Source organism: Limanda limanda, chromosome 10 (assembly GCF_963576545.1).
Source record: "Limanda limanda chromosome 10, fLimLim1.1, whole genome shotgun sequence".
NCBI classification, from domain to species: domain Eukaryota; kingdom Metazoa; phylum Chordata; class Actinopteri; order Pleuronectiformes; family Pleuronectidae; genus Limanda; species Limanda limanda.
The window spans coordinates 16,123,655-16,147,860 of NC_083645.1; the positions used below are offsets into that span (position 1 = coordinate 16,123,655).

Here is a 24,206-nt window from a genome sequence, read left to right on the forward strand (position 1 = left end):
GGTATTTTCCTGATTGTAGTCAAGATGTTTCCCTACCTCGGGCGAATCATCACAATCTCCAAACGCGTAAGCAAAGTCAGAAGGACTTTTCCTCAGAGTCTGGTCAGCAGGCAGTGTGTTGTCATTGTAAGATGTCACAAACTTAAAGTCACTGGTTCTGGAACCTGTTGTCAGGTAGGCGTCATAATTGTAAGTGCTGCGTAAAGTTCCTGTGCCGTCAACATCTGCGTAATTAGGAGGGAGATAAGCGCTGGGGATGGCGACAGCTCCGTCAAACAACATTCTGGGCTTTCTCCTGCGACAAAACCTCACACCCAGGATGATGATGATGAAGGTCAGAAAAAAGGTGGAGACAGAGACCAGCGCTATGATCAGGTAAGAGGTCAGTTTTGAATTCTTCTCATCATAAGAAATGTCCTTCAGTTCTGGCACCTCAGCCAAGTTATCAGAAATAAGTAAATACATAGAACAGGTGGCAGACAGAGAGGGCTGTCCGTTATCTTTCACCGCCACAATAAAATTCTGTTTCATGCTGTCAGATTCAGAAATGTCCCGCTGTGTCCTGATCTCTCCGCTGTGGACACCAATAATGAAAAGTCCCGGATCAGTGGATTTGACTATCTGATAGGACAGCCAGGCGTTCTGTCCGGAGTCCGCGTCCACTGCGATCACTTTGGACACCAGAGAGCCTCCGTGTGCAGCTTTGGGGACCAGCTCGGTCATGAAGGAGTTGCCCTCCGGGGCGGGGTACAGTATCTGAGGAGAGTTGTCGTTCACATCCGATATGAAGACGCTGACGGTCACGTTGCTGCTGAGTGGAGGAGAACCGTTGTCTCTGGCCATCACGTGGACTTTAAAGCTCCTGAACTGTTCATAATCAAACGACCTCACAGCGTGGATCACCCCCGTGTCTCCGTTAACTGATAGATAGGAGGACACCGAGGCACCGTTCACCTCACCAGGTAACAGAGAATACACCACTGTGCCGTTTTGTCTCCAGTCGGGGTCTCGGGCAGTAACGGAACATAAAGTGGAGCCAGGTTTGTTATTTTCAGTCACATATGCGCTGTAGGACTGTTCCTCAAACACAGGTGGGTTGTCGTTGATGTCAGCTACAGATAACTGAACAGTTTTAGAGGAGGACAGAGGTGGAGAGCCCTCGTCAGTGGCAGTGATTGTAATGTTGTAATCTGACACTAGTTCACGGTCCAGTTGTCCTGTGGTCACCAGAGAATAATAGTTTTTAATCGAAGGAACTAACTTAAATGGGACATTTTGCTGAATGGAGCAGCGAACCTGTCTGTTATTCTCGGAGTCTCTGTCCTGCACATTAATGATGCCCACCTCTGTACCGGGTGACGCGTTCTCAGGTATGGGGTTCGTCAGTGACTTCAGGGATATAACTGGGGCGTTGTCATTTATATCAGTCACTTCAATTATTAACGTTACATAAGAAACTAATCCCAGACCATCTTTGGCGCTGATCTGCATTTCATATGATGACACTTTCTCATAATCAATAGCTCCAGCTACTCTCACCTCTCCAGTTTTGGGGTTTAAAGAGAACACGTTGCTATTTTCATCTGAAACATGATCAAATGCATACGTGACTTCACTATTCAAACCATCGTCAGCGTCCGTTGCACTTATGGTGGTAACAAGTGTATCCAGAGGAGAGTTTTCAGGCAGGCTGGCTTTATAAACGGCCTGGCTAAACACTGGCACATTATCATTAGCATCCAGCACAGTGACGTGTATTACTACAGTACCTGATCTCTGAGGAGAACCACCGTCAAATGCAGTAAGCAACAGCATAAGCTCTTCTTTTTCCTCTCTGTCCAATACTTTGTCTAAGACCAATTCACAGTATTTTCGTCCCCCTGCTTTCGTGTTAACATTTAATTTAAAATGTTCGTTCTGCTGAAGTGAGTAACCTTGAACAGCATTTTCCCCAATATCTCCATCATGCGCTTCTCCTAAAAGAAAACGCGCACCCTTGCCTTCCAATTCGTGAATTTCAATCTTGAGTGAATCCTCCTTAAACTGCGGTGTATTATCGTTAATATCCTGGACACGGATACTAATACGATGCAGCTCTAATGGATTTTCCAGCACAAGTTCCTGCTTCAGAACACACGATGCTTTTTTCGCACAAAGCCCTTCTCTGTCGATCCGTTCCTGTACGACCAAGTCTCCGGTCTTCAGATTTACACTGCAGTACTTAACACCGTTTTCCTCGGTATCAATCCGGGCTTTGCGAGCGGACAATCTGCCCAAATCAAGCCCCAGATCCTTTGCAATATTCCCGATTACAGATCCACGTTTCATCTCTTCCGGAACAGAGTAGCTCACGTCTCCATTGACGGGGAGGACGGCAAGAAAAATGAAAGCCAGGCCGTGCAGCGAGAATCTAAAGCATTCCATTGTTATGCGAGGAAAAGCAAATATTCCTTAAAACAAATCCCAAGTAGGTAAAAATATATCAACGACGCATCTGTGATTTCTCGAAATAATCCAAGAAGACGTCTCAATCCAGTCCTACACGCAGCTGTGCTCGTGAATTGCGGCACAAAAGCAGAATGAGGCTTTAAATTCGATGACACTGAAGGGTGGACAATCACTAGTGGTTGACTGGTGCACACTGACACCATGAGCATAAGTTAGGTATAACATATCTGTTATTAAAAATATTCAACTCTAACTTGACTGGATTTTGATAAAATCCAGTAAATTACTGGTCTAATTGGCACATGTTTAACAAGGAAAAAGCTAAATAATCCGTAATTGCTGTAGGACACTCCAAGCTTAAAAACTGTCATTTGAAAAAGCGAAGAACCTATTATTTGTCTGCGACAAAGGGGAATCGTAATCCATTTCAACCTAAACCTGTAGTATTCAGAAAGGAAATATATTTATGCTTTGTGACATTTAGCACTTCACATTAACCTGAACCTCCAGGAAAATCTGTTGACTGTTATAGATGTAATCTGAACTGTTGTCCCATTTCAAATATTCCTTCAACAATTTTAAAATAAAATCAATGCATCCAGTAATTAAGAACAGATCACCTTTTTTTTTTACAATGTCCAAACTTCTACACAAGGACCAACGTAGAAAAGAGAGACAATGAACAAACCAGAACAAACTCACATGGCTTCATATTGAAATTAGTCACACTGCTACAATATTAAACATCTAATGACCGTTGATACAAATGAGTATGTATTCATATGAAATCTTCAATGCAAATAAGCACTATTGTAGAAAAATATTCACAGAGAAGAGAATCAGCAAAGGGGAAAAGGAAAATTGCATGAACTACATGGGTAATGTTTCTCTGAACACACAAAAATGCAACATAAACCAGCTCCAAGAACAAAGAAACAAGGAAGGTATTTTGATAAGTTTTTCATGTGAGACTAAATAAAAATAGAAATCTAAACTCAATGTGTCCAAGATAATTCAAATTCATTTGCAGACATACAAAACTACCAATGCAGTAAAAATGCTACCAGGTAGAATTGTCTAAGCAAAAACCAAAGAATGCCTTTACCAGAACACTGAAGACGAGTTTAGTGATATTGAGTGTGTCTCTATGAGAACCTTCAACTTTTCTAAATGCATCAGGAAAGTTACAAGGACATTTCATCAGAGTATGGTCGGCACACAGTGTTGTTTTTTATAAGGTTACTGCGTCTGGAACCGGTCGTCAGTTGGTGTCAATGTGATTCAACTCTTCAAAATTTCTGAGAGCATCAACTAAATCTACTGGACTTTTGTTCAGAGCCTCATTGGCAAAACAAGTTATTTAGTGAAACTAATCTTGAATGTTTGAAAATGCATATCGAGTGCAAAAGTGAGGTTCAGCCCCAAGGACAGAGACAAGCAGATAGTTTGTGGTCAAGTGATACAGCTTTAAGGTCGGAGAAGTTTTTACAGTCTCTTGAATGACCACAAATTGAAATACCTGCATAAAAGAGTGGATAACTCTTCTCTGAACTATTGGAAGACATCAGAATACTCAACCTTAACTGAGAAGAGAAATATGCTCATGGAAGTTCAGGATGAGTGCTTCAGAACAAGCTATTACTTTAGAGTAAAGGTTGAATTATTTGAAATGGACTGAATCTAAAAAAAAGAATCTTCATACCACACGCGTCGTACATTGTGTATTTGCCATTTAAAAATCTAACCCAGGCATATACAAATTTCTCTGAGGGTTTTGGTAAATTGTTAAGATGCAAATTCAGATGATTTTAGCAGAATATGACAGCCGGTCTTACCTCAGGAGAAGAATCACAGTCTCCAAAGGCATGACCAAAGTCAGAAGGACTTTTCCTCAGAGTCTGGTCAGCAGGCAGTGTGTTGTCATTGTAAGATGTCACAAACTTAAAGTCACTGGTTCTTGAACCTGTTGTCAGGTAGGCGTCATAATTGTAAGTGCTGCGTAAAGTTCCTGTGCCGTCAACATCTGCGTAATTAGGAGGGAGATAAGCACTGGGGATGGCGACAGCTCCGTCAAACAACATTCTGGGCTTTCTCCTGCGACAAAACCTCACACCCAGGATAATGATGATGAAGGTCAGAAAAAAGGTGGAGACAGAGACCAGTGCTATGATCAGGTAGGAGGTCAGTTTTGAATTCTTCTCATCATAAGAAATATCCTTCAGCTCTGGCACCTCAGCCAAGTTATCAGAAATAAGTAAATACATGGAACAGGTGGCAGACAGAGAGGGCTGTCCGTTATCTTTCACCGCCACAATAAGGTTCTGTTTCATGCTGTCAGATTCAGAAATGTCCCGCTGTGTCCTGACCTCTCCGCTGTGGACACCAATAGTGAAAAGTCCCGGATCAGTGGATTTGACTATTTGATAGGACAGCCAGGCGTTCTGTCCGGAGTCCGCGTCCACTGCGATCACTTTGGACACCAGAGAGCCTCCGTGTGCAGCTTTGGGGACCAGCTCGGTCATGAAGGAGTTGCCCTCCGGGGCGGGGTACAGTATCTGAGGAGAGTTGTCGTTCACATCCGATATGAAGACGCTGACTGTCACGTTGCTGCTGAGCGGAGGAGAACCGTTGTCTCTGGCCATCACGTGGACTTTAAAGCTCCTGAACTGTTCATAATCAAACGACATCACAGCGTGGATCACCCCCGTGTCTCCGTTAACTGATAGATAGGAGGACACCGAGGCACCGTTCACCTCACCAGGTAACAGAGAATACACCACTGTGCCGTTCTGTCTCCAGTCGGGGTCTCGAGCAGTAACGGAACATAAAGTGGAGCCAGGTTTGTTATTTTCAGTCACATATGCGCTGCAGGACTGTTCCTCAAACACAGGTGGGTTGTCGTTGATGTCAGCGACAGATAACTGAACAGTTTTAGAGGAGGACAGAGGTGGAGAGCCCTCGTCAGTGGCAGTGATTGTAATGTTGTAATCTGACACTAGTTCACGGTCCAGTTGTCCTGTGGTCACCAGAGAATAATAGTTTTTAATCGAAGGAACTAACTTAAAAGGGACATTTTGCTGAATGGAGCAGCGAACCTGTCTGTTACTCTCAGAGTCTCTGTCCTGCACGTTAACGATCCCCACCTCTGAACCAGGTGACGCGTTCTCAGGTATGGGGTGGGTCAGTGACTTTAGATAAATAACTGGAGCATTGTCATTCACATCAGTAATATCAATAATCACTTTAGCTTCTGAAGACAGCCCATAACCATCTTTAGCCTCGACAAACACTTCATATTTGGATCCGTCTTCATAATCTATCTCGCCTGTCACGCTGATTTCTCCCGATTTCTCATCCAGTGAAAACATCTTTTTTGATTTATCAGAGAGTCGGCTAAATTCATATGTAACCTCTCCATTGACACCTTCGTCTGCGTCTGATGCACTTACGGTGATAATTTTGGTTTTCAAATGCGAGTTTTCTGGTAATGTGGCTGTAAAAACGGCCTCAGTAAACACCGGGGCGTTATCATTAGCATCTAGTACAATGACGTGTATCGCCATAGTCCCGGATCTCTGAGGAGAGCCACCATCCACAGCCGTGAGCAATAATTTCATTTCCTGCTGCTCCTCTCGGTCTAGCTCCTTATTTAAAATCAATTCACCATATTTACTTCCTGCACTTGTCGTCTGAATACTAAACACAAAGTGAGGGTTTTGTTCCAAAATATAGCTTTCAACTGAATTCTTGCCTATGTCTGCATCGTGAGCTGCGTTTATGCGATACTTAGCTCCTCTGACAGCTGACTCTCCTATTTCCAGCTTGACTGTATCCTTCGGGAAAATTGGTGCATTGTCGTTCACGTCCTGCACCTGCAGAGACAACCGGTGTAACTCCAAAGGATTCTCCAGGAGCAAGTCAAATTTCAGAACGCACGAAGGCTTTTCTCCACAATGCTCCTCTCTGTCTATTCTTTCCGCAACCGATAAATCCCCGCTTCGAAGATTAATTCCACAATACTCTCTTTCGTTTCCCTCCATGTCAACACGAGCTTTGCGAGCAGATAGTCTTCCCACTTCCAGTCCGAGATCCTTAGCGATATTCCCAATAACAGATCCGCGCTTCAGCTCCTCCTGTAACGAATAGCTCAGGTCTCCGTGTGCGTACTGCACCATAACAAAGAAAAAGACAAAGCCGCAGCTTTGAATAATGCACCGTTTGTGCATCATCTTAAATGGCACAACGCGAAATAGAACTGTATAGATCCAATCACTAAAAACACGCTATTCAGTCACTGTATCTGCCCGTCGAGCAATTGTCGTCTGTGTTGAAGGCAGTGAAGAACAGACGGGTGGTCGATCCCTATAATGGGTGGTGTGCAAGTCAGGCTCAATACTCGACTCCGTTGGTCTATAGTGACACCGTGAGTACAGAGGAAATATTACAGTTTAATAAAAGTGATTTCAACTTTTTAAATCATATCGTTTGGTCTTCAAGTTCTACAAAAAGTTTATTTCATTAGGTAAAGCGGAAGATATTCAGTTCCTTTTAAGTGTTTTCCTTATTGAAGAAAAGTGACATACTTGTTCACTAAATATCTTGACACAATATTGTGTTTCCTATCGAAGTGATCCACCAGTCAGTTGATAGTGAAACCAGTTACATATCCCTGAATGTGAGGTAATATTCGATCAAAGAAAATGTCCTTTAGGGTTTAAAGCTGAATAAATCAAGAGCGCTGTTTTTGACTTTAAATTCGGTTGGAAATTGACGACATAAGATGATGCAATACTAGGGGCGTGAAAATCAATGTGAAATACTTTTGTTATGGATTCATGAAATGTTTCACAGCAAACCGCTGCATTAACAACAAACGGCTTACATCCACTTCAATGCTATTTCCCTGTTGTTTTTATATTATATCTTTTAATTCAAACTGCATTAAACAACACTTATGTTAATTGTGATATAATACCCAGGTGGGTCAAGAAAAGATATTGGAGGACTAAAGAGTGACGCAAGATGATTGACAGGTGGAAATGAAGAAGAAATGGGTGGTAGCTCCAGAGTATTCACAACAGTAACATCAGAAGTTCAGCACCATGGAGTGAGACAACGCACAAGTTGCATCTACTCAAGAGACAAATAAGTGATTGAACAGAAAATCTCGTATTGGGGAAATAGGTACAAAAAAAGATAAGCCCATCAAAAGTTATGGAAGTAGAACCCCTGAACAACAGCTATAAAATAAATATGAGAAGAAAACCAAAACACAAATGTATATTTCGGTCAATTCAGAACGAATTCAAATGATGAAAAATAAATCATATGGATTTTTGAGACAAATTAGGTCGTGCCTTACATTGCTTCAAAAGTTCTGTATATGGAAAGAGAAAGAAACACAACTTTCAAGATCAGAGAGAAGTCGAAAGATGGATTAGGACTGTCCCTACCTCAGGAGAAGAATCACAGTCTCCAAAAGCATCAGCAAAGTCAGAAGGACTTTTCCTCAGAGTCTGGTCAGCAGGCAGTGTGTTGTCATTGTAAGATGTCACGAATTTAAAGTCACTGGTTCTGGAACCTGTTGTCAGGTAGGCATCATAATTGTAAGTGCTGCGTAAAGTTCCTGTGCCGTCAACATCCGCGTAATTAGGAGGGAGATAAGCACTGGGGATGGCGACAGCTCCGTCAAACAACATTCTGGGCTTTCTCCTGCGACAAAACCTCACACCCAGGATGATGATGATGAAAGTCAGGAAAAAGGTGGAGACAGAGACCAGCGCTATGATCAGGTAAGAGGTCAGTTTTGAATTCTTCTCATCATAAGAAATGTCCTTCAGCTCTGGCACCTCAGCCAAGTTATCAGAAATAAGTAAATACATGGAACAGGTGGCAGACAGAGAGGGCTGTCCGTTATCTTTCACCGCCACAATAAGGTTCTGTTTCATGCTGTCAGATTCAGAAATGTCCCGCTGTGTCCTGATCTCTCCGCTGTGGACGCCAATAGTGAAAAGTCCCGGATCAGTGGATTTGACTATCTGATAGGACAACCAGGCATTCTGTCCAGAGTCCGCGTCCACTGCGATCACTTTGGACACCAGAGAGCCTCCGTGTGCAGCTTTGGGGACCAGCTCGGTCATGAAGGAGTTGCCCTCCGGGGCGGGGTACAGTATCTGAGGAGAGTTGTCGTTCACATCCGATATGAAGACGCTGACGGTCACGTTGCTGCTGAGCGGAGGAGAACCGTTGTCTCTGGCCATCACGTGGACTTTAAAGCTCCTGAACTGTTCATAATCAAATGACCTCACAGCGTGGATCACCCCCGTGTCTCCGTTAACTGATAGATAGGAGGACACCGAGGCACCGTTCACCTCACCAGGTAACAGAGAATAAACCACTGTGCCGTTTTGTCTCCAGTCGGGGTCTCGAGCAGTAACGGAACATAACGTGGAGCCAGGTTTGTTATTTTCAGTCACATATGCGCTGTAGGACTGTTCCTCAAACACAGGTGGGTTGTCGTTGATGTCAGCGACAGATAACTGAACAGTTTTAGAGGAGGACAGAGGTGGAGAGCCCTCGTCAGTGGCAGTGATTGTAATGTTGTAATCTGACACTAGTTCACGGTCCAGTTGTCCTGTGGTCACCAAAGAATAATAGTTTTTAATCGAAGGAACTAACTTAAAAGGGATATTTTGCTGAATGGAGCAGCGAACCTGTCTGTTACTCTCAGAGTCTCTGTCCTGCACGTTAATGATGCCCACCTCTGTACCAGGTGACACGTTCTCGGGTATGGGGTTAGTCAGTGACTTCAGGGACAAAACTGGGGCGTTGTCATTTATATCATTAACTTCAATTATTAACGTTACATAAGCAACTAATCCCAGACCATCTTTGGCGGTGATCTGCATTTCATATGATGACACTTTCTCATAATCAATAGGTCCAGCTACTCTCACCTCTCCAGTTTTGGGGTTTAAAGAGAACACGTTGCTATTTTCATCTGAAACATGATCGAATACAAACGTGACTTCACTATTCAAACCATCGTCAGCGTCCGTTGCACTTATGGTGGTAACAAGTGTATACAGAGGAGAGTTTTCAAGAAGGCTGGCTTTATAAACGGCCTGGCTAAACACTGGGGCGTTATCATTAGCATCCAGCACAGTGACGTGTATTACTACAGTACCTGATCTCTGAGGAGAGCCACCATCAAATGCAGTAAGCAACAGGACAAGCTCTTCTTTTTCCTCTCTGTCCAATTCTTTGTCTAAGACCAATTCACAGTATTTTCGTCCCCCTGCTTTCGTGTTAACATTTAATTTAAAATGTTCGTTCTGCTGAAGTGAGTAACCTTGAACAGCATTTTCCCCAATGTCCCCATCGTGCGCTTCTCCTAAAAGAAAATGTGCACCTTTGTCTGCCGATTCCCTTATTTCTATTTTAAGTGAATCCTCCCTAAACTGCGGTGAAATATCGTTAATATCCTGTACACGGATACTAATACGATGCAGCTCTAATGGATTTTCCAGCACAAGTTCCTGCTTCAGAACACACGATGCCTTTTTCGCACACAGCCCTTCTCTGTCGATCCGTTCCTGTATGACCAAGTCTCCGGTCTTCAGATTTACACTGCAGTACTTAACACCGTTTCCCTCGGTATCAATCCGGGCTTTGCGAGCGGACAATCTGCCCAAATCAAGCCCCAGATCCTTTGCAATATTCCCGATTACAGATCCACGTTTCATCTCTTCCGGAACAGAGTAGCTCACGTCTCCATTAACGGGGAGGACGGTAAGAAAAATGAAAGCCAGGCCGTGCAGCGAGAATCTAAAGCATTCCATTGTTATTGCGAGAAAAAGCAAATCGTCCGTAAAAACAATTCCCAAGTAGGTGAAATATATCAACGACGCATTTGTGATTTCTTGAAATAATCCAAGAAGACGTGTCAATCCAGTCCTGCACGCAGCTGTGCTCGTGAATTGCGGCACAAAAGCAGAATGAGGCTTTAAATTCGATGACACTGAAGGGTGGGCAATCACTAGTGGTTGACTGGTGCACACTGACACCATGAGCATAAGTTAGGTATAACATATCTGTTATTAAAAATATTCAACTCTAACTTGACTGGATTTTGATAAAATCCAGTAAATTACTGGTCTAATTGGCACATGTTTAACAAGGAAAAAGCTTAATAAACCGTAAATTGCTGTAGGACACTCCAAGTTTAAAAAATGTCATTTGAAAAAGCGAAGAACCTATTATTTGTCTGCGACAAAGGGGAATAGTTATCCATTTCAACCTAAACCTGTAGTATTCAGAAAGGAAATATATTTATGCTTTGTGACATTTAGCACTTCACATTAACCTGAACCTCCAGGAAAATCTGTTGACTGTTATAGATGTAATCTGAACTGTTGTCCCATTTCAAATATTCCTTCAACAATTTTAAAATAAAATCAATGCATCCAGTAATTAAGAACAGATCACCTTTTTTTTTTACAATGTCCAAACTTCTACACAAGGACCAACGTAGAAAAGAGAGACAATGAACAAACCAGAACAAACTCACATGGCTTCATATTGAAATTAGTCACACTGCTACAATATTAAACATCTAATGACCGTTGATACAAAAGAGTATGTATTCATATGAAATCTTCAATGCAAATAAGCACTATTGTAGAAAAAGATTCACAGAGAAGAGAATCAGCAAAGGGGAAAAGGAAAATTGCATGAACTACATGGGTAATGTTTCTCTGAACACACAAAAATGCAACATAAACCAGCTCCAAGAACAAAGAAACAAGGAAGGTATTTTGATAAGTTTTTTATGTGAGACTAAATAAAAGTAGAAATCTAAACTCAATGTGTCCAAGATAATTCAAATTCATTTGCAGACATACAAAACTACCAATGCAGTAAAAATGCTACCAGGTAGAATTGTCTAAGCAAAAACCAAAGAATGCCTTTACCAGAACACTGAAGACGAGTTTAGTGATATTGAGTGTGTCTCTATGAGAACCTTCAACTTTTCTAAATGCATCAGGAAAGTTACAAGGACATTTCATCAGAGTATGGTCGGCACACAGTGTTGTTTTTTATAAGGTTACTGCGTCTGGAACCGGTCGTCAGTTGGTGTCAATGTGATTCAACTCTTCAAAATTTCTGAGAGCATCAACTAAATCTACTGGACTTTTGTTCAGAGCCTCATTGGCAAAACAAGTTATTTAGTGAAACTAATCTTGAATGTTTGAAAATGCATATCGAGTGCAAAAGTGAGGTTCAGCCCCAAGGACAGAGACAAGCAGATAGTTTGTGGTCAAGTGATACAGCTTTAAGGTCGGAGAAGTTTTTACAGTCTCTTGAATGACCACAAATTGAAATACCTGCATAAAAGAGTGGATAACTCTTCTCTGAACTATTGGAAGACATCAGAATACTCAACCTTAACTGAGAAGAGAAATATGCTCATGGAAGTTCAGGATGAATGCTTCAGAACAAGCTATTACTTAAGAGTAAAGGTTGAATTATTTGAAATGGACTGAATCTAAAAAAAAGAATCTTCATACCACACGCGTCGTTCATTGTGTATTTGCCATTTAAAAATCTAACCCAGGCATACACAAATTTCTCTGAGGGTTTTGGTAAATTGTTAAGATGCAAATTCAGATGATTTTAGCAGAATATGACAGCCGGTCTTACCTCAGGAGAAGAATCACAGTCTCCAAAGGCATCACCAAAGTCAGAAGGACTTTTCCTCAGAGTCTGGTCAGCAGGCAGTGTGTTGTCATTGTAAGATGTCACAAACTTAAAGTCACTGGTTCTTGAACCTGTTGTCAGGTAGGCGTCATAATTGTAAGTGCTGCGTAAAGTTCCTGTGCCGTCAACATCTGCGTAATTAGGAGGGAGATAAGCACTGGGGATGGCGACAGCTCCGTCAAACAACATTCTGGGCTTTCTCCTGCGACAAAACCTCACACCCAGGATAATGATGATGAAGGTCAGAAAAAAGGTGGAGACAGAGACCAGTGCTATGATCAGGTAGGAGGTCAGTTTTGAATTCTTCTCATCATAAGAAATATCCTTCAGCTCTGGCACCTCAGCCAAGTTATCAGAAATAAGTAAATACATGGAACAGGTGGCAGACAGAGAGGGCTGTCCGTTATCTTTCACCGCCACAATAAGATTTTGTTTCATGCTGTCAGATTCAGAAATGTCCCGCTGTGTCCTGATCTCCCCGCTGTGGACACCAATATTGAAAAGTCCCGGATCAGTGGATTTGACTATATGATAGGACAGCCAGGCGTTCTGTCCGGAGTCCGCGTCCACCGCGATCACTTTGGACACCAGAGAGCCTCCGTGTGCAGCTTTGGGGACCAGCTCGGTCATGAAGGAGTTGCCCTCCGGGGCGGGGTACAGTATCTGAGGAGAGTTGTCATTAACATCCGATATGAAGACGCTGACGGTCACGTTGCTGCTGAGCGGAGGAGAACCGTTGTCTCTGGCCATCACGTGGACTTTAAAGCTCCTGAACTGTTCATAATCAAACGACCTCACAGCTTGGATCACCCCCGTGTCTCCGTTAACTGATAGATAGGAGGACACCGAGGCACCGTTCACCTCACCAGGTAACAGAGAATACACCACTGTGCCGTTCTGTCTCCAGTCGGGGTCTCGAGCAGTAACGGAACATAAAGTGGAGCCAGGTTTGTTATTTTCAGTCACATATGCGCTGTAGGACTGTTCCTCAAACACAGGTGGGTTGTCGTTGATGTCAGCGACAGATAACTGAACAGTTTTAGAGGAGGACAGAGGTGGAGAGCCCTCGTCAGTGGCAGTGATTGTAATGTTGTAATCTGACACTAGTTCACGGTCCAGTTGTCCTGTGGTCACCAGAGAATAATAGTTTTTAATCGAAGGAACTAACTTAAAAGGGACATTTTGCTGAATGGAGCAGCGAACCTGTCTGTTACTCTCAGAGTCTCTGTCCTGCACGTTAACGATCCCCACCTCTGAACCAGGTGACGCGTTCTCAGGTATGGGGTGGGTCAGTGACTTTAGATAAATAACTGGAGCATTGTCATTCACATCAGTAATATCAATAATCACTTTAGCTTCTGAAGACAGCCCATAACCATCTTTAGCCTCGACAAACACTTCATATTTGGATCCGTCTTCATAATCTATCTCGCCTGTCACGCTGATTTCTCCCGATTTCTCATCCAGTGAAAACATCTTTTTTGATTTATCAGAGAGTCGGCTAAATTCATATGTAACCTCTCCATTGACACCTTCGTCTGCGTCTGATGCACTTACGGTGATAATGTTGGTTTTCAAATGCGAGTTTTCTGGTAATGTGGCTGTATAAACGGCCTCAGTAAACACCGGGGCGTTATCATTAGCATCTAGTACAATGACGTGTATCGCCACAGTCCCGGATCTCTGAGGAGAGCCACCATCCACAGCCGTGAGCAATAATTTAATTTCCTGCTGCTCCTCTCGGTCTAGCTCCTTATTTAAAATCAATTCACCATATTTACTTCCTGCACTTGTCGTCTGAATACTAAACACAAAGTGAGGGTTTTGTTCCAAAATATAGCTTTCAACTGAATTCTTGCCTATGTCTGCATCGTGAGCTGCGTTTATGCGATACTTAGCTCCTCTGACAGCTGACTCTCCTATTTCCAGCTTGACTGTATCCTTCGGGAAAATTGGTGCATTGTCGTTCACGTCCTGCACCTGCAGAGACAACCGGTGTAACTCCAAAGGATTCTCCAGGAGCAAGTCAAATTTCAGAACGCACGAAGGCTTTTCTCCACAATGCTCCTCTCTGTCTATTCTTTCCGCAACCAATAAATCCCCGCTTCGAAGATTAATTCCACAATACTCTCTTTCGTTTCCCTCCATGTCAACACGAGCTTTGCGAGCAGATAGTCTTCCCACTTCCAGTCCGAGATCCTTAGCGATATTCCCAATAACAGATCCGCGCTTCAGCTCCTCCTGTAACGAATAGCTCAGGTCTCCGTGTGCGTACTGCACCATAACAAAGAAAAAGACAAAGCCGCAGCTTTGAATAATGCACCGTTTGTGCATCATCTTAAATGGCACAACGCGAAATAGAACTGTATAGATCCAATCACTAAAAACACGCTATTCAGTCACTGTATCTGCCCGTCGAGCAATTGTCGTCTTTGTTGAAGGCAGTGAAGAACAGACGGGTGGTCGATCCCTATAATGGGTGGTGTGCAAGTCAGGCTCAATACTCGACTCCGTTGGTCTATAGTGACACCGTGAGTACAGAGGAAATATTACAGTTTAATAAAAGTGATTTCAACTTTTTAAATCATATCGTTTGGTCTTCAAGTTCTACAAAAAGTTTATTTCATTAGGTAAAGCGGAAGATATTCAGTTCCTTTTAAGTGTTTTCCTTATTGAAGAAAAGTGACATACTTGTTCACTAAATATCTTGACACAATATTGTGTTTCCTATCGAAGTGATCCACCAGTCAGATGATAGTGAAACCAGTTACATATCCCTGAATGTGAGGTAATATTCGATCAAAGAAAATGTCCTTTAGAGTTTAAAGCTGAATAAATCAAGAGCGCTGTTTTTGACTTTAAATTCGGTTGGAAATTGACGACATAAGATGATGCAATACTAGGGGCGTGAAAATCAATGTGAAATACTTTTGTTATGGATTCATGAAATGTTTCACAGCAAACCGCTGCATTAACAACAAACGGCTTACATCCACTTCAATGCTATTTCCCTGTTGTTTTTATATTATATCTTTTAATTCAAACTGCATTAAACAACACTTATGTTAATTGTGATATAATACCCAGGTGGGTCAAGAAAAGATATTGGAGGACTAAAGAGTGACGCAAGATGATTGACAGGTGGAAATTAAGAAGAAATGGGTGGTAGCTCCAGAGTATTCACAACAGTAACATCAGAAGTTCAGCACCATGGACAGAGACAACGCACAAGTTGCATCTACTCAAGAGACAAATAAGTGATTGAACAGAAAATCTCGTATTGGGGAAATAGGTACAAAAAAAGAAAAGTCCATCAAAAGTTATGGAAGTAGAACCCCTGAACAACAGCTATAAAATAAATATGAGAAGAAAACCAAAACACAAATGTATATTTCGGTCAATTCAGAACGAATTCAAATGATGAAAAATAAATCATATGGATTTTTGAGACAAATTGGGTCGTGCCTTACATTGCTTCGAAAGTTCTGTATATGGAAAGAGAAAGAAACACAACTTTCAAGATCAGAGAGAAGTCGAAAGATGGATTAGGACTGTCCCTACCTCAGGAGAAGAATCACAGTCTCCAAAAGCATCAGCAAAGTCAGAAGGACTTTTCCTCAGAGTCTGGTCAGCAGGCAGTGTGTTGTCATTGTAAGATGTCACGAATTTAAAGTCACTGGTTCTGGAACCTGTTGTCAGGTAGGCATCATAATTGTAAGTGCTGCGTAAAGTTCCTGTGCCGTCAACATCCGCGTAATTAGGAGGGAGATAAGCACTGGGGATGGCGACAGCTCCGTCAAACAACATTCTGGGCTTTCTCCTGCGACAAAACCTCACACCCAGGATGATGATGATGAAAGTCAGGAAAAAGGTGGAGACAGAGACCAGCGCTATGATCAGGTAAGAGGTCAGTTTTGAATTCTTCTCATCATAAGAAATGTCCTTCAGCTCTGGCACCTCAGCCAAGTTATCAGAAATAAGTAAATACATGGAACAGGTGGCAGACAGAGAGGGCTGTCCGTTATCTTTCACCGCCACAATAAGGTTCTGTTTCATGCTGTCAGATTCAGAAATGTCCCGCTGTGTCCTGATCTCTCCGCTGTGGACGCCAATAGTGAAAAGTCCCGGATCAGTGGATTTGACTATCTGATAGGACAGCCAGGCATTCTGTCCAGAGTCCGCGTCCACTGCGATCACTTTGGACACCAGAGAGCCTCCGTGTGCAGCTTTGGGGACCAGCTCGGTCATGAAGGAGTTGCCCTCCGGGGCGGGGTACAGTATCTGAGGAGAGTTGTCGTTCACATCCGATATGAAGACGCTGACGGTCACGTTGCTGCTGAGCGGAGGAGAACCGTTGTCTCTGGCCATCACGTGGACTTTAAAGCTCCTGAACTGTTCATAATCAAACGACCTCACAGCGTGGATCACCCCCGTGTCTCCGTTAACTGATAGACAGGAGGACACCGAGGCACCGTTCACCTCACCAGGTAACAGAGAATAAACCACTGTGCCGTTTTGTCTCCAGTCGGGGTCTCGAGCAGTAACGGAACATAACGTGGAGCCAGGTTTGTTATTTTCAGTCACATATGCGCTGTAGGACTGTTCCTCAAACACAGGTGGGTTGTCGTTGATGTCAGCGACAGATAACTGAACAGTTTTAGAGGAGGACAGAGGTGGAGAGCCCTCGTCAGTGGCAGTGATTGTAATGTTGTAATCTGACACTAGTTCACGGTCCAGTTGTCCTGTGGTCACCAAAGAATAATAGTTTTTAATCGAAGGAACTAACTTAAAAGGCACATTTTGCTGAATGGAGCAGCGAACCTGTCTGTTATTCTCAGAGTCTCTGTCCTGCACGTTAACGATGCCCACCTCTGAACCAGGTGACACGTTCTCGGGTATGGGGTGGGTCAGTGACTTTAGATAAATAACTGGAGCATTGTCATTCACATCAGTGTAGCCGAGCGTTTATTTGTGTTGTATTAGTCAAAGGAAGACAGAAGAAGGGCATCCATTCGGGAGACAGCACCCGTTTATTATCTGTCAACTTCACAACAAGTCATCACACACCACACACTTCCGGTAAACCCTTCATACAACACACTTCCGGTAAACACCTCTTCAAACTAAAAGTCACTAACTAAAATAGCTTACATACATCCCCCCTAACAAAAGAAACGTCCCCGTTTCCAAACAGAGACAATATCAAAACACAAAAACAACAACAACAGCCCCAGCAAAAAAATTACACATATACATATATATATCAAAAAAACAAAACCATATACATACCTATACATACACACCTGATACCATGTACCACGTACACCCGGCCCAAAAAAAAAAATTCAGTTAACCCACACAACTGTCAAACAGATCAGTTATTCCTAAACAACATAGTCCTTGAAATGAACCGGCCGTCTCACGGCTCTCCCAGAACGGGACACCATCTGGCGAGGCTCTCTCAGGCCAGTGTCACTACCCGCCAGCGACCCTTCAGCACCACAGCCTCCTTCAAGTGACCCCTCGTCCTGTAGCGAAGGAGCATGACGAGGAGAAGCTGGGGAACTACACGCAGAACCCACCGGCAGTGGTAGAGTGTAAGCCTTGAGTCTGTCATAATGAACCACCCGCTCCTGTCCAGGAGTGAAAGGGCAGTCAATGCGATAGGTCAGCCCACTTTCTCCAGCAGAGTCCATCACAGCCAGAACCTTGTAGGGGCCCTTCCAGTGGGGAGCCAGCTTCATACGGTCCTCCATAGGATCGTGCAGCCACACCAAATCTCCTACTGCATATGGCCGATGACGAACAGACACATCATAATACAGTTTCTGTGTCTCGTGAGCACTGATACTAAACTGCCTGGCTTCCAAAAGCAGTTTCCAGCCCCCCCACCAGAGAGCCTACGAAGTCAGCGTGAGACAAAGTCACGTCCAAATGCCCCGCCTGAGGGGACACTAACACATCCACCGGGACACAGGCTTCCCGCCCATGAGTCAGGTAGTAAGGTGTGTAACCCGTACTTGCATGCACTGAGGTGTTGTAAGCAAATGCAACATGTTGTAGGTAGTCGTCCCACTCACCTCCACAGGCCAGCAATGATTTAGCTAACTGGTCAATGAGTGTCCGATTAAAACGTTCCACCATACCATCCGATTTTGGATTATATGGCGTGGTGCGCGTTTTCTTAATCTTCATAAGCTGACACAGTCTCTGAACAATTTCCCCCTCGAATTGCCGACCCTGATCACTGTGAATTATCTCAGGAACACCATGAACCAACACATAACCCTCAAACACACACTTTGCGACCGAATGAGCGGTTTGATTAGGAAGATCATACAGATTCACAAACTTGGTAAAATAGTCCTCAACAACCAACACATATCTGTTACCCTTAGACGTCACTGGTAGTTCCAAAATGTCCATCGCCACTCTCTGGAATGGATGAGTAGCTTGGGACCCCCCCATCGGTGCCCGATGTTTAGGGACAGGGGCCCTGCGGGTCTGACAGGGGACGCACTGCTCACACCACTGCCTAACATCCTTAAACATACAGGGCCAGTAACACGATTGCCTCGCTCTTTCCCACACCCGCTCTGCAGAAAAATGTGCTGATGCAGGGCCTCCATGCAGGTGCTGCAGTACATCAGGGATAAACGAGGAGGGCACAACCACCTGATACTGAGCGTCCCCTGTGAGAGAGGAATACACTGACCGACAGAGCACACCATTCACCACAGAAAGACGAGGATATTCAGTCCATAATTTACGAAGCCACTGAGAGCTCCCTTTCATCTGCCACCGTGGAGGTCGCGACCCCTTCACCTCAATCCAGTCCAAAACTACACTAATGTCAGGATCAGCCTTTTGCCGCAGCTTAATCTCAGTCTCATCCTGAGAAAGTGAATGAACAAAGTCAAAGTCATCTGAATCACAGTCCATGTCCTCATGCTGCCCCCTTGTGGAGGAACTAGGGCTCTGGGGATTTTGCAACTGTGACTGAGAACTGCCTATTCTGGACTCACTCAACTCCCTATCAGAGTCCACGACATTTACTTGGCCAGATGTTTTTGTTACGGTGTTCCTCATCGTGTCAGGTTCAGGATCTGGAGGTCGCCGTGATAGAGCATCCGCATTAGTGTGTCGTTTTCCATCCTTGTGCTGTATGGCCCAGTTGAAAGGATCCAGTTCCAGTATCCATCTTGCTCTTTTCCCTGTGGGGTCATGATCAATTGACATGCCTCGGAGGCCCAACAGGGGTTTATGATCTGTTATGATAGTGAAAGCAGCTGATCCAATGTAGTGTCTGAACTGCCGTACGCCCCAAACTACAGCCCACAGCTCCTTGTCAAAAGTGGACCAGCGTCTTTCGGTGGCAGTGAGTGACTGACTAGCATACACCACCACTCTCTCCAATCCATCCCTGTCCTGTGCCAATATGGCCCCCACAGCGTCCATGGAGGCATCCGTATACACTTTAAAGGGGCAGTTGAAATCAGGCATGGTGACCACCGGAGCGGATGAGAGCACCCCTTTAAGATACACAAAGGCTGCATCACACTCCGCTGTCCATTGGAAAGGTGTGTCTTTACATGTGAGGCGGTGCAATGGAGCCGCACGCTGGGCAAAGTCTCTGACAAAACGTCTATAGTAAGAGCAAAGGCCCAGAAATGCCCTCACTTCCGTTGGATTCTGTGGAGTAGGCCATGTTCTGACCTTGTCTGTGTTTCGTGGGTCTGGCTGCAGGCCACGGCAAGACACAACATGCCCCAGGAACACCACATGATCTTTAGCTAGATGACATTTCTTAGAATTCAACCTAAGCCCCGCCGCCTGAATCCTGGAGAAAATTTCCCTCAGGCTGGAGAGATGTTCCTCAAAGGTGGGGCTGTATATGAGCACATCATCGAGATACACCATACACACCTGCCATGGGAGTCCTCTAAGCACGAGCTCCATCATGCGCTGAAATGTTGCAGGCGAGTTGGTGAGACCCATGGGCATCGACCGCCACTGGTAGAGGCCCCTCCCCGTTGTGAAAGCGGTCTTCTCCCTGTCATCTTCAGCGACCTCAACCTGCCAGTAGCCATTAGAAAAGTCCAAAGTGCTAAACCACACGGAACCTGCTAATGCATCCAGTGTGTCATCCACCCTGGGAAGGGGGTGGCAGTCTCTCACTGTTACGCTGTTTAAGCGGCGATAGTCAATACAAAACCTCCACTCTCCATTCTTTTTCTTCACCAGAACGACAGGTGAGGCCCAGGGGCTGCAACTTTCTTCTATCACCCCATCAGCTAACAGAGCCGACACCTGCCTATCTATCTCTTCCCTCTTGTCTGGTGAGGTGCGATATGCACGCTGTCGCTGGGGTGGATGATCACCGGTTTTAATATGATGTTCATTGAGCCTGCATTTGCCAATCACCCCCTCTGGTGTACTAAATATTTGCCTATATTCCTCCAGCAGTTCCATCAACTGTGCCCTCTCATGCTGATTAGTTGGGGATTCCCTCAGGGACACAATCGGCCCCTCCGTGGATGAGATGGTGGAGACCGTCGCCACTGGGGTTTGAGGGAGTAGTACTAACTCAGATTCCTCGACCGACAAAAACTCCCCCAAATGCATGCCTTCTCTGAGCACAATAACTCTGTCTGTAGGGTTCAAAACACGGGCTGTTGTGACTCCATTTTTTACCAGGGTCACAGTGTGAGCCACTACAAACTCACTATTTTGCTGGAGATTTGGAGACAAATATCCGACAAAGTCTGGGAGCTGATCAACGATCCCAGCTGGAGATACACTTACAGGAACAATCATTTCACTGAGGGGGGGTAATTCCAGAGCAGCAGAGACCGTGACATTGCAGCATTCAGCATTCATTCTTTTGTCACTCAAAAGGGGAGTCATTGTGTTCCACAACTGCAGTCGGCCATGGGCGAAATCCAACAGGGCGTGATTCGGAACAAGAAAGTCCAAACCCAGCAATACTGCTTGTGTCGATCCCCTAAGTACATAGAAAACTTGCTGCCAGGACTCATTACCCAAGCGTAAAGTGGCAGTTATAGTGCCCAAGGTGTCGAGCATCTGGCCATTCACCGCACGTGCAGCAATGAGATCAGGGTTCAGGGGTCGTCTGCGCAGGGCGGGGACAGCCATACGGAAATCAGCACTGATGAAAGACTCTGTTGCCCCAGAATCCACTAGGATATTGACTTCAGTCCCTTCAATGCAACCTTTCACATAAGAGGTGCTCTTCTCCTTCAAATGGCCCATATGTGTTGTAGCTGGTGTCTGGGCCGCAACATCAGCTACATCTCTTTTCCCGACTGCTTGGCTGAGTCCTCTCTTTTGGGGGAGAGAAACCGCACACCGCGCTGTCTCTGCGGTTCCTCATAAAAGGGTCCCCTGGCAGGTCTTGGACCCCTCCAGTTTGGAGAGGGGGCTCTGTTATGTTCAGGGCCCCGGTAAAACTGTCTCTCTCTGGAGCCACCCTCGGTTTCCCGTTCACGCCAGAAACGGTCCGGGGAGCGTCCTCCTCGCTCCCCCTGTGGGCGACGAGATTGGCAGCCATAATTGCCACAGTCACACTGGCAATGACTTCCATGCGCCGAAGGAGAATTTTTCCATTCGCTACGACCGTCGATGGATCTCAGGCGTTTATTCTCATCTGCCATCTGTCTCATGTCCATTCTCATTTCTCTCATTTCCTCATTCAGTCTATCTATGGCTTTGAAAAAACCACCGCCATCAGAAATGGACTGCACCATGGATGTTGAACCACTGTTTACTGCAGGCTGGTTTGCATGAGGATTGCCATAGTCCATCTTTAACGTCTCTCTGGCCATTTCACACCGACCTGCGATAATCAGAGCTTCTTCCAAATCAGTAGCCCCCTGCTCATGACATTTAGCCCTCAGGGACGGGTCAAGGCCATGTAAAAATCTGCGGAATTTTTCTTCTCTTTGAGCAACATCCCCATAGCCTGGGAATGCCTCCTGGACCAGCTTGCTGATGTCTGCTGCATATACCTCCACGCTCTCACCTAAAGCTCGAGGACGAGCTGAGAGATTTGCTCTGAAGCGGTCCAGAAAATGTCTCTGTCCAAACGCCTCTTGTAGCTTCTCCTTCACTGCAGAATAGTTACTTTGAACTGCCTTTGGCAGGCTATCCCACAGGAGAAACGCAGCTCTAGCCAGGCGGGTTGGTAGAATCCGGACCAGTTCATACTCATAGTCGCCTCCTGCGCCGGTCACCAGCGCCTGCACGGCCACCTCGAACTGTCGAGCCCAGCAGGGGAAACTTTCTTTTTCCTCCCCAGTGAAGGGCAGCGGGAGCTCGATCCTGACGTTGCTTGAGATCGATCTCTCTCCGTAGGGCATCTTAGAGTCCAGGGGGTCTGTGGCACCCCTCCACATCTTAATCCACGTTGACGTTCTTTTAATTCCAACACTCTCTTTTCTTATTGTGAGGGAGAGCTCTGGTTTTCCTCGTTGAATACGTCACAGAAGATCCGTCCACACTTTAGCGGCACGTCGATTAGCTGTGGCTAACTTTAGCTAACTCGTCAAAACTTTGAGCTGCTTCGTTCTTCCTCACCGTGCACTTTTCCTGCGATGGGCTTCGGGTGGGCTCGAAACCACCGCTGCCACCAATGTAGCCGAGCGTTTATTTGTGTTGTATTAGTCAAAGGAAGACAGAAGAAGGGCATCCATTCGGGAGACAGCACCCGTTTATTATCTGTCAACTTCACAACAAGTCATCACACACCACACACTTCCGGTAAACCCTTCACACAACACACTTCCGGTAAACACCTCTTCAAACTAAAAGTCACTAACTAAAATAGCTTACATCAGTAATATCAATAATCACTTTTGCTTCTGAAGACAGCCCATAACCATCTTTAGCCTCGACAAACACTTTATATTTGGATCCGTCTTCATAATCTATCTCGCCTGTCACGCTGATTTCTCCCGTCTTCTCATCTAGTGAAAACATCTTTTTTGATTTATCAGAGAGTCGGCTAAATTCATATGTAACCTCTCCATTGACACCTTCGTCTGCGTCTGATGCACTTACGGTGATAATTTTGGTTTTCAAATGCGAGTTTTCTGATAATGCGGCTGTATAAACGGCCTCAGTAAACACCGGGGCGTTATCATTAGCATCTAGTACAATGACGTGTATCGCTACAGTCCCGGATCTCTGAGGAGAGCCACCATCCACAGCCGTGAGCAGTAATTCCATTTCCTGCTGCTCCTCTCGGTCTAGCTCCTTATTTAAAACCAATTCACCATATTTACTTCCTGCACTTGTCGTCTGAATACTAAACACAAAGTGAGGGTTTTGTTCCAAAATGTAGCTTTCAACTGAATTCTGGCCTATGTCTGCATCGTGAGCTGCGTTAATGCGATACTTAGCTCCTCTGTCAGCTGACTCGTGTATTTCCAGCTTTACAGTTTCCTTCGGGAAAATTGGTGCATTGTCGTTCACGTCCTGCACCTGCAGAGACAACCGGTGTAACTCCAAAGGATTCTCCAGGAGTAAGTCGAATTTCAGAACGCACGAAGGCTTTTCTCCACAATGCTCCTCTCTGTCTATTCTTTCCGCAACCAATAAATCCCCGCTTCGAAGATTAATTCCACAATACTCTCTTTCGTTTCCCTCCATGTCAACACGAGCTTTGCGAGCAGATAGTCTTCCCACTTCCAGTCCGAGATCCTTAGCGATATTCCCAATAACAGATCCGCGTTTCAGCTCCTCCTGTACCGAATAGCTCAGGTCTCCGTGTGCGTACTGCACCATAACAAAGAAAAAGACAAAGCCGCAGCTTTGAATAATGCACCGTTTGTGCATCATCTTAAATGGCACAACGCGAAATAGAACTGTATAGTTCCAATCACTAAAAACACGCTATTCAGTCACTGTATCTGCCCGTCGAGCAATTGTCGTCTTTGTTGAAGTCTGTGAAGAACAGACGGGTGGTCGATGCCTATAAT

The 24,206-nt window shown here is 44.8% G+C and overlaps 4 protein-coding genes across 5 annotated transcripts in view; all 4 read right to left on the reverse strand.

The window, feature by feature from the left end:
• LOC133012097 (protocadherin gamma-A11-like) overlaps positions 1-24,206 on the reverse strand; it is a 250,455-nt gene that overhangs the window by 205,541 nt on the left and 20,708 nt on the right. Inside the window, exon 1 of one of the 2 annotated variants that reach the window (XM_061080069.1) lies at positions 37-2,424. The exons of the other annotated variant lie outside the window; for it this stretch is intronic. Within the exon in view, the coding sequence (XP_060936052.1) occupies positions 37-2,424 (2,388 nt within the window). Of the gene's footprint in view, positions 1-36; positions 2,425-24,206 lie in introns of those variants that run through there. 2 annotated transcript variants of the gene reach the window in all.
• LOC133012184 (protocadherin gamma-A12-like) lies at positions 4,257-6,674 on the reverse strand. Its single transcript, XM_061080165.1, has one exon. It carries the CDS (start codon positions 6,672-6,674, stop codon positions 4,257-4,259), a length of 2,418 nt encoding a protein of 805 aa, XP_060936148.1.
• On the reverse strand, positions 7,863-10,289 carry LOC133012185 (protocadherin beta-16-like). Its single transcript, XM_061080166.1, has one exon. It carries the CDS (start codon positions 10,287-10,289, stop codon positions 7,863-7,865), a length of 2,427 nt encoding a protein of 808 aa, XP_060936149.1.
• LOC133012187 (uncharacterized) lies at positions 12,124-24,063 on the reverse strand. The gene is made up of 3 exons (XM_061080167.1): positions 23,066-24,063; positions 15,745-17,161; positions 12,124-14,544 (listed from the first exon to the last, which is right to left on the reverse strand). Exons 1-3 carry the CDS (start codon positions 24,061-24,063, stop codon positions 12,124-12,126), a joined length of 4,836 nt encoding a protein of 1,611 aa, XP_060936150.1.

Bases quoted from the DNA above. Each gene is read 5' to 3' on its own strand.
- LOC133012184 (XM_061080165.1), bottom strand. From the start codon at position 6,674: ATGCACAAACGGTGCATTATTCAAAGCTGCGGCTTTGTCTTTTTCTTT.
- LOC133012185 (XM_061080166.1), bottom strand. From the start codon at position 10,289: ATGGAATGCTTTAGATTCTCGCTGCACGGCCTGGCTTTCATTTTTCTT.
- LOC133012187 (XM_061080167.1), bottom strand. From the start codon at position 24,063: ATGCACAAACGGTGCATTATTCAAAGCTGCGGCTTTGTCTTTTTCTTT. The intron at 17,162-23,065 runs TACTGATGTAAG...AACGCTCGGCTA, and splicing joins GCAAAAGTGATTATTGATAT to CACTGATGTGAATGACAATG. The intron at 14,545-15,744 runs TCGACTTCTCTC...GTGCCATTTAAG, and splicing joins GGACAGTCCTAATCCATCTT to ATGATGCACAAACGGTGCAT.